The 10,221-nt window shown below is 40.6% G+C and overlaps 1 protein-coding gene across 3 annotated transcripts; it reads right to left on the bottom strand.

Annotated features, from left to right (window-relative positions):
• Positions 1–430: 430 nt before the first annotated feature.
• LOC148790005 (protein NRT1/ PTR FAMILY 5.5-like) lies at positions 431–8,344 on the bottom strand. Of its 3 annotated transcripts, none has more exons than XM_088892678.1 (4): positions 7,820–8,344; positions 7,506–7,714; positions 1,590–2,083; positions 435–1,527 (listed from the first exon to the last, which is right to left on the bottom strand). In XM_088892678.1, the coding sequence occupies exons 1-4, from the start codon at positions 7,923–7,925 to the stop codon at positions 699–701; spliced, it is 1,638 nt and encodes a 545-aa protein (XP_088748804.1). In that variant the 5' UTR covers positions 7,926–8,344; the 3' UTR covers positions 435–698. The 3 variants fall into 3 exon arrangements, with proteins under 3 accessions (XP_088748805.1, XP_088748804.1, XP_088748803.1); XM_088892677.1 differs by having other exon boundaries at positions 439–1,527; positions 7,506–7,720; positions 7,820–8,339; XM_088892679.1 differs by lacking the exon at positions 7,820–8,344 and having other exon boundaries at positions 431–1,527; positions 1,590–2,058; positions 7,506–7,639.
• Between the last annotated feature and the right edge of the window lie 1,877 nt (positions 8,345–10,221).

Below are 10,221 nucleotides of genomic sequence, written 5' to 3'. Positions count from 1 at the left end.
AAATTCCTGCTAATCCCAGCAAGATTAGCATCATCATTGAAGAGATCCATCAACCAACTTGGAGGGTCAATAAGAGTGGTGGGGTGTCCATTTATGCCTTTCTGTAGCCCGCTCATGACATCTCTTCTCACAAAAGAGACCATTTTAAGCTTGATGATGTCTTCCATGAGATGCCAAGCACTCATAACACATTCAAAGGATTGTTAATTGCATTTACAATTGCTTGACAGTCACTTTCAATAATCAGATTAGAGATCCCCAAGTCTTGAGCCACCAAGCAGCCTCCATGTCTACACAAAAAAAAAAAAAAACATTCCCATTTCATCCCTAAAAAAGAAACCATATCAAAAGGTCAACACCCTGCTTCAAAAAACTACCATCCACATTTGCTTTTATACATCCGACAGGAAAGCTTTCCAAACAAGGATCCAAAGGATGGTATATTACATCATTTGAAGGAAATTGGTAGTAAACATGATGAATAAGATCATTGCCATTTTAGAAACCAAGAAAAATATTAAGAGAAACATAGAACTTCATTCAATACAATCAAGTCATGCTATATTACAAGGACAATTTATGGGCCTATGGGCTTTAGGTTTCCATTATACTCAAAGCCCAAGGTTACACAAAATAGTAAGAACTGCCAAAATAGTGCGAACACCTTTTTCTTTTGATTCCACAACCTATTTTTTGAGTCAATCTATTACCTTAAACTCCAACTCCCACTCCCCGCACTGCTCAGTTCTTTCTTGCTTTGGTTGTCCATCTTCTATTACCTTATTGCTGGTGAGGTAGGTTGCAATGTAGGCATACCAAAGAAGGTTGAGAAAGCTGAAAATCTTCAACATCCAATAGAACTTATCCAGACGACTCCCAATTATGGAGTCGGAAAACCAATTTGGCTCAATAGCTTTAACAATGGCAATGCAAACTACACTGAAGATTTTGCCAATTCCATTCATGCCCTTGCTTAATGAGCTTGCATACATCTTCCTTGAATCAGGAAGTTTCTCATCTAGGAAATCCTCTAGGCCATCCCATGACAATCCTTCTGCAGACCCTAGCAAAATGAATTGGGGAACTAGCCATAAGACACTCATGGAGACACCATCATCGTGTAAACCATATTTCTTTATGACATTCAGCCTTTTGGCTTCCACCCTCTCAGCAATAGCACTACATAATAGAAACAGAAGCATCCCAAGTCCTATTCTAATTCGGATTTGAAGGCTTTGTTGTGAAGGAGATTTACTGAATTTATTAAGCAATAATGTGTAGCCATAGCTAGTGATCGACCTTGATATAGAATCACACACCAGGAGGATGAAGACGGGGAATCTTGTGCCATCCAATGCATTTGCTTGTTCAATAAAGAACGTATTCCCTATAGAGCTTACCAGGCCAACTGTGATGAAGGTGGTTAACATGAAGACAATTGGCCTAGCATTCCCCTCTTCTTTTGCCTTTTCCTCTTTATTTATGTCTTGAGTTGTTGAGGCATAAGTTGCACCTTCAACTGATTCTCTGCAACCCATTGATACAATACATTAGAGAGAGAGAGAGAGAGAGAGAGAGAGAGGAGTCACCTGACGCTGTTGGTTGTAAGCATTGATTGGAGCTGGTTACCATCTTCAATCTTATATTTTTGGTCGAGCTGGGAAACAGGTAACCCACATGTGAGGGGACTCGCGTCTGTTTTGATGTCAGTGTAGAAGGTAGCACCCGCTCTGAAAACTCCAGTTGCAAAGCCCATGAGTAATCCAATGGCTCCAACAAGAAGCGCCCAGTTGCGTTCCACAAGAAAATAGCTCAAGATTATGGCTATAAACATGTTAACAAGCATGTGAAACTGTGTACAAGCCTTGGCTCTTTCCTCGTCCTTAAAATGCGCAGATATTTGGCCAACAAGAAACTCTCTAAGCGACACGCTCTGCCCAGCAATGCCCAATGCCATTAGGACAAGTCCGGAATAGAAAGGTATGGCCTTTCGTTTGCTAAGCCAGCTCAAAAGGGTATGAAAGCAGCTTGGTTTGTCCTTGAAATAGGTCGACAAGGCTGAAATTGATAAACCGACCGTTCCCTAAAATCAGAACAAAATGTTGGTTTAAATAGGCGAGAATTTCTTAGCAATTAGAAAAGTCCGGAGGGCAAGGACCACAGGCCCGGGCCTGCACCAGGCCCATAAGAATGTGAGCCAGGCCTGGATATGTACGGAATTGAGAAACTCTAACTCTTAGAAGCCATTTGATGACTTGATGGCTTGTTGTTTTGTCATTTTCACTTAATTATTTTGTCCACTAAAAGACAAAGTAATACTGTACTCAATTTAGCCACTTCAGCCTGTTAGACAGTGTATGCCCTTAGCTCCAATCAGATTAATGTACATTATAACATTTATTGTAAATGAATAAAATACATATTTGATTCATGTTATTGTGGTGTGTTTATGTGTAATACCCTTAAACTGGACACTTATAAGACTGGTGTTAGTTTAGAATATTCACAACCGGTGGATTGATCTGGGGAGATCTATCCTGATAAGGCTGATACTGATGTGCTGCCAAGTTGGTTGGTGTGGTCTGTCTCAACTGTTAGGGTGAGACCTGAGGTACATACAGTGTGGGTTTATTTGAAACCTAGAACCGGACCAGAATTCCAGTATGCCCTGGACCTTGGTGATTAGTGGGCAAAATTGGAATATTACACCTGACCCCTAGACTCGATTATGATACTACACTAGGTGTCAGATTGGGCTGTCTTTGATATGCCAATCAGTGAGATCCTTAGAGAGGGTCAAAACTTGGGTATGTTGGGACAATTCAAGAATTCATCTGAGTGGATGATCATAGTGACATGATCAGCCCCTTTGTCGGACAAATGTAATGATCGGTGATGCACTCTCTTTGATGGAAACCAAAACTGCCGGCAGTTGATTTCAATCGTTGAAATTTGTTTTGCAAAATATATATATTTATATACAGATATACATATATATGTAATGGTTTCAAAATGCTTGCAAAAGGTTTTAATTCCCAGGATCCATGTTAGTAAAGAGTGCAGCACTGCTCCTTGCAGCCAAGGGAGAGGTCCTCTCTTGTTGGCAGTGTTTGATCATTATGGGCTAAGATGTTAAGTATAAGACCATTGAGGGTAATATCTGATGGGCTAATCTTGCATCGGCCCGCAGTTCTTGGGTTTTTATAAGGTGGCTTGGCTCAGGGACCACTTAGTGTAAGTGTTGGGCCCATTAAGAGTTCATGTGATGGGCTCAGGGGGTTCACTGTCTTTTCAGTGAAATCCAACTAGGCAACAGTTGGTGTAAGAGTTCATGTGTAGATCACTTAGTGTGATGACCACTTAGTGTAAGAGTTCATGTGTAGATCAATGTTTGGGTCTCACGCCATACAAAGAAATCCAATTGGGCAACAGTTTGGAAGGTTAGTGAGCACATAGACTTAATGGGCCTAAAGCCCAATTTGAACTGGTTTAATATGATTAATTAAAAGGGGGGTGGATCTGGGATTTAGATCAGCAAATAGGATAAGGGATTGTCCCTATCCACTCAGAGAGTCTAGATCCAAATAAAGATTTGGATTTGGAAACTCCTAATAAGATTAGGAGGGCTGATCTTGATTTGCAGATAAGATAAGGATGTATCCTTATCACTTAAAGAGAGTCCAGATCCAAATAAAGATTTGGATTAGGAAATTTCTAATGGGATTAGGAAAAGATCTCTTTAAGGCTATAAAAGGAGGAGGGGGGCAGACTTCCTTCATACAGATTTTATATCACAGAAGAGAGAAGACAGCTACAGTGGGACTGTGCCATCTTCTCCCTTGCACCCTCCTCCTGCTGCCGCCATTGCTAGTTCGATCTCCACATCTGTAGGAGCGATCAAGAAAGGTTCTTGATATCAGTTTTTGGAGAAAAACTGATATGAAGTCGTGCTCACATACCCTCCATCGAATTCTTGGTGAAGGATTCGGTTCTTAGGAAGAACTACTTGATGATTCTGCTCCATCCTACACTATGTCATCTTCAGTGGTAGCAGTCTTTGGCCTCTCCTTGGGCGTGAACACCTTCATTGGAGGATATTATTTCTTCGTATCAGGTATCCCCTTCTCCCACCTTTTTGGTTTTAGATCTGGTTTGGTTCTTGGTTCAAGATTGATCATTGAAAAATGCAGTTTTTCTAAAATAGGGAATGTGATTCTCAAATGGGAGAGAGAGAAATTTTTGAAATTTCGCCCTACCTACCTGCAAGGTTCGGCTATCCATATGATGGATCTCTCGTCCCTTCACAACCTTCTAAGAAATGCTGCCTTATCTTGGGCGATGGGCATAATTATCTACCTTAGCCCAAAAAATGCTGGTCAAGTTGGGCTTGTTAGCGTGAAACTTTTGGGGCTTGTGAAATTTGGATTGAGCCCAAATCGAATTTGGGTGGAATTGCTCAAGGTTGTGATGCCTTAAGCAACCCGATTCGACACAAAAATTAGTGTCCAGATTTTCTGGTTGCCACTCTGTATAACAGGCTACATCTTTCGTGTGTAGGGAACAATGATGTTTTATCCATGATTGGTTACAATAGCCTGTTGTATACATCATGGCAAGATCCCAAGTGTAAAATTTGACCCTAATGCTTAGTTTGGAAGGAGTATAAATACAAATATGTACAGTGCAAACACATATAAAGTAATATAAAATACAAGGTTTTGCACTCTACATATTTGTATTTGTACTCCTTCCAAGGCTCAGTTTGGAAGGAGTACAGATGCAAATATGTACATTATAAATACAAACAAAATAATACAAAATACAAAGTTTTGCACAATACATATTTGTATTTGTATTTGTTTTTAAAGAATGCAAATACAAATATGTACAGTAGAAATACATACAAAATATATAGTTTTGCACTCAACATATTTGTATTTGTACTCCTTCCAAACTGAGCCTAAATGTATGTACTAGTAAGTGTGTAAACTGGAAATTTGCTTTTTTTTTATAATAATGATAGCTAATAATATGTTTCCAAAATATTGTATATTTTCTTACATTTCTATACCTACAAAAATTATTCTTATTTGTTACACTTATATTTGCTTAATATGATAAATATGTGATATTATAGATGTTCCAAATGTTTTCTATAAAAAGTTTTTATATTTTTTGTTTGTTTTCATCTTTTTTTAATTATTATTATTTAATTATGATATCTAGGGTTGATACATCTGACCCAAATGGCTGAATTGTTGACACACCACCGAATAAGAAAACAACTCCCTTGAGTTTTTGATCATTATTGAAACCTCCCTTGAAATTTGGTAATTACAATCACGTTATGTGAATTTTCTAACACAGTTGAAAGTAGACCCCCTCTATTAAAACCCTCTAACAAAAGATACAAAAATGCGATTTTAAAGTTATAACTTTATCTTTAAGCAATTGATATGATGAGCAATTTTGAAAAATAAATCAGTTTCAAAAAGAGATTGGGAGAACTTGGGTAGATTGATACGAAGAGAAAATTAGAAAAATAAACATTTTGGTAAAATGTAAATGAATGGGTATTTTAGACATTTTGTGCCTCTTATTTGAGGAATCTAACAACGGGGTCTACTTGCAATTGGGTCATAAAGTACAAGAGAGGTGATTGCCAATACCAAAATTCAGAGGAGGTTTCAACAATAATCAAAAACTTAAAGGGAGGTTTCACCACTTTGCCTTTTTTTCATTAATATGGTTAATTAATATAGGATTTAATGAAAGAACAAGATTTAATTCCCTAAATATAAGACTTAATGAGAGGGAATTGAAAGGGGAGAAGTATAATAGTTCAAATTATATTTTATGCCCTCACAATTAAAGAGGGACTAAATTTAAAAATAGGGGTATTCTAGTCAAAAAGAGGTTACAATGAATGTTAATGAGAATTAATACCTTAAATATAAGACTTAATGAGAGTGATTTGAATAAATAGAAAAGTGATTGTTTAAATTATATTTTTGTCCTTCAATTAGAGGGGCCAAATTCAAACATTGAGATATTTAAGTCAAGTAAAAATTCCACACTATCATTCTCACTTTTAATAATAGAATATACTAATCATACCCTTATTTACATCTTTAAATATTAGGTTTCTCAATATAGACTGAGGTTATATATTCTAGGGTTAGTTTATTTACTAATTATTGAAAAATTGGTCTCACTAAATGGGATTTTTCACGTGATTTGAGGAATCAATTGATATAATAAACTGTAATCAAACATCCCCTAGATTTTAGGGCCTTGAGTAGGGCACTGGCTTAAAATTCTCAACATGAGAAATTCGGATTTTGTCCTCACAGCTATTGTAGCTGTGCATTGGGAATATCTTCTTAAAATAAAAAAGTACAAGTACAGAGTTGTTCACAGTATTTGCGAGGAGAAAATGAACTGGAACATGATGCAGTTGCACTATTATCTTAACTGCTTAAAGATAATGGCCCAACTTACTTGCTGGGCTGGACTTAGTCTTTTTCAGGCCCAACCAAACCCCAAAAAGGTGGATTCATTAGGTAGGTGTTTGGCATCGGTGCTTGGAACATCACAACATTTTTTCATAAAAATGGTGCTGGGCATGCAGAGTTGTAAGCACCATTTTCTCATAAAAGTGTTTATTTTTTTGTTTGGAACAGGTGCTGCCTCATAGGCTGTTTTTTGAGAAAACAACACTCATTTTATTTGGTATCAATGCTGACAGCAACATTTTCAACATTGATCTATTTATCCAACATCCAAGATGATGCCACATCATTGCACCGCTAGCAGCAACACACCGTTTTCCTAAAAAATATTGAATTTGGCACTGCTCGAGGTCATACTTTCCCGATTTTTCCAAAGTGTGGTCTGGAGCAATGTTTTTTCTAAAAAAATGGTACAAACAAGAGGGTGTTGTTTGAAGGACCACTTTCTCTGATGTGGTGCCTATGTGGTGCCATTTTCTCAGCATCGATGCCAAATACCACCTAAGGCTACAAATAGATCAGTCAATCGGATATTGCTAGATATAAACTTCATTTGTTTATATTTGAGTTTGAATTGGATTTATATTGGATCTTTAAATATATGACACTTTAGTAAAAACAACATTCGACCTATCTTGGGAGAATATAAATTTTAACTAGGTATATATGAGGAATTGGATTTTATCAATAGGATAAGGGTGGATTCATATTTGATCCAATATAATCAAATTTGGATCACCCTTAATGGGATAAAAAATGGAATTCAAATTCAGAGAATGGGATTCCATTTGCCAAGAGTTCAGTGTTTGTAGTTTTCAGTGGACTTGTCACTTGGGTTCTCAACCAGTCAAGCCAACTCCAAATCAAGTTCAGTTGGATTTATCTTGGTTCATTGGAACAGGTGAAGAATGGCTACCTATTTCCTCAAACCCCTTGAGGGAGAAGGAGGTAGTCAAAACTAAAGACCCAAGAAGAAGGATTTTATATATATACCATGCTGTGGAAACTGGAAGAAGCAATGAGTATATGATAACATCCAACAGTTTTGGTGAGTGGCAAAGCTCCGATCGATAATAAGGCTGTCAGTCCATCACGAACATTAACGATGGCCGCGGCATGAGTGAGCTTCATCTCAAGATCATCCGTCAAGAATGTCATCAACAGGCCCACCACCAGGTACTGAGCCAGCTTCGAGCAGATAACTAATCCTACCATGTAGTTGAATACAGAACTTCAGGGTTCAGTAATATATATGAAAATAATGGGTACGTTCATGCAAATTATAAAACAACAAATTCAAGAAGAACCTTGAATGAAGAATCGACTTTTCGGCCCACCCGTGCGGTACTGGATCCAACCAATTATTTCTCTCTTAAGCTTTTCTGTTGTTGTCTCTGGTTGATTGTCGCTCATCTCTCTCTGAATCCTGGTTGAAGGATGGATGATAGATGGAAGAACGTCTTGTAGAAAGCACAACGACCCAGAAACGGGTTTTTTTAGACTGCGGGTAACCAGGAAGCTAAGAGACAGGGCGGAGGCTTTTGATTGAAGAAGTGAGGAATTTAGGATTAAGAAGGAAGAAATCCAAGAACGTAAGAGAGAATTGAACTTTAACAGGACAAGAAGGAATGGGTTTTGTGGGTTTGATGGCCTTCAATTATTCAAATAACCAGAATCCAGGATTTTATAGACCTGAAAATCTACCGCGTAAAGGAAATTAAAAGACTCCTTTATATTTTCCAACAATTTTCTTATGTATTAAGCTTCTGTTGGAAACCAAAAGGCCACAGGTCGGTTGGGTGGAGAAAGGTTCAAATTAAACGAAATTTCTCAGCAGTTGCTTCAACCTCGCGATGGAACTCCGTCTGGGGGCTCGTTAGGATACTTCTTTGAAACCTACCATTCGTGATGAGGGCAGATTTGGCCCTCCAGTGAAATTGTGACACGTGGCACCTCGTGACAACTAGGCAAGCACCCAGGCAACAACTTACCAAGTTGGTCTCCCCCCCGGGCACCGGTCTGGCTGGCCTGGCGCGAACTGCACGCGGCCTGCGCGCGACCTGCACGACCTAGCGCGACCTGGCCGGATCAGCCTGCCACAGGCGCCAACCTAGCAACCTGGCCCGGACACAGGCGCCGACCTGGCAATCTAGCCCGGACACAGGCGCTGACCTGGCAACCTGGCCCGGACACCAACCCGCCGATTGACACAGGCGCCGACCTGGCAACCTGGCCCGGACACCGACCCGCCGACTAACACAGGCGCCGACCTGGCAACCTGGCCTAGACACCGACCCGCCGACAGACACAGGCGCCGACCTGACAACCTGGCCCGGACACCGACCCGCCAACTGACACAGGCGCCGACCTGGCAAACGTGTGATATGTACTTTTTAATCCAATTGAGGGAGGGGTGGTCCCCAACCCCCAAAACACAATAAATGTGCCACGTGTCAACGCGAAGCATACGCGGCTCTGGTGCCACTTTGACGGCCGCGGCCGGCGCGGTCGCTTCTTGTTTTTGCTTCCAAGTTACAACTTCTCTCTCTCTACTAAAGTCTCCTCCACCTCCACGGTTCTTTTGTTCCCTCTCCCAGTGGTCAAAACGGTAACCCCGATTCCTTTTATTGTTGGTTCTTTTACTGGTCGGTCCTCTCTAAAAGGGAACTGAAAACTGATTGCTCTTCTCTAAAATACTTCAATGCTATTTGTTATATGTCCACCTCCACCATCTGGCAAGGGGCACCGACCGTTGACGTTGAGACTCGGATGTCCTCTCTCTCTCACTCTGTGTCACATACAGAGACACACATTGATTCCATTCAGTCAGTCAAGTGAAGAATTGATCACAAATGACAAAAAGCTAATCGTGGATAATAAACGGGGGGTCATACGTGAATAATCTGAATTATTGGTCGTAGTTGTCATAGTTATGATCATCATTATGATTATGTCGTCGTCTGTCATTCCCTTGTTCGTTGTGATGCGATGGAAAATTCCCTCAACATTTTTTTTTATTTTAATTTTAACCTTGGAATTGGTACATCAGACAATTAAAACATATTTGAATGGAATGTGATGAAGGGAAATTTGGCCCGACCTCGCAATCACCCGATATGTGGCAAAAGCAAACAACTCGGGACAGTAGAGTGCCCGAAGCGAGCGTCGAAAGCAAGTCCAAGCTCACTACCGAGCCCGAACTCCAGACCGCTCTACTAGGAGACCGAGCTCCCTACTGGGAGTTCGAGCTCCCTATTAGGAGCGAGCTCCCTACTGAGAACCCAAGCTCCCTGCAAGGAGCCCGAACTATACTGGGCCCCAAGCCTCACAAAGCTGTGACCCGAGCTGGCCCATGGCAGCTCGGAACACTCCCCAAACCGAACTCAAGACATCTCGCTCGCCACTCCAACACTTCGCTTCCGAAACACCAGGCTGACCAAACGTACCTGACACCAAGGGCGTCCGTATCCAGGGGCGACGCACCTGACTGATTTTGGGATCTGACGCCTGACAGCCGCACTTCAAACGGCCTCCTGCTATCGCCACCTACAACCATCGTTACTAGCCGCAGAGACGGCTCCGACAAAAGTAGTGGCGGTTCTGTCCGATCAAAGGAAATGACATCCGAACTGATAGGAGTTCAGAAGTAATCATGCCCGATCTGATGGAAGCCTGGAAGTGAGTGCGCGAGGTGATTATAAAAGGCTCC

Source organism: Nelumbo nucifera, chromosome 8 (genome assembly GCF_055504915.1).
Source record: "Nelumbo nucifera cultivar China Antique chromosome 8, China Antique-T2T, whole genome shotgun sequence".
NCBI classification, from domain to species: domain Eukaryota; kingdom Viridiplantae; phylum Streptophyta; class Magnoliopsida; order Proteales; family Nelumbonaceae; genus Nelumbo; species Nelumbo nucifera.
This window is presented reverse-complemented; position numbering and strand designations above follow the sequence as displayed.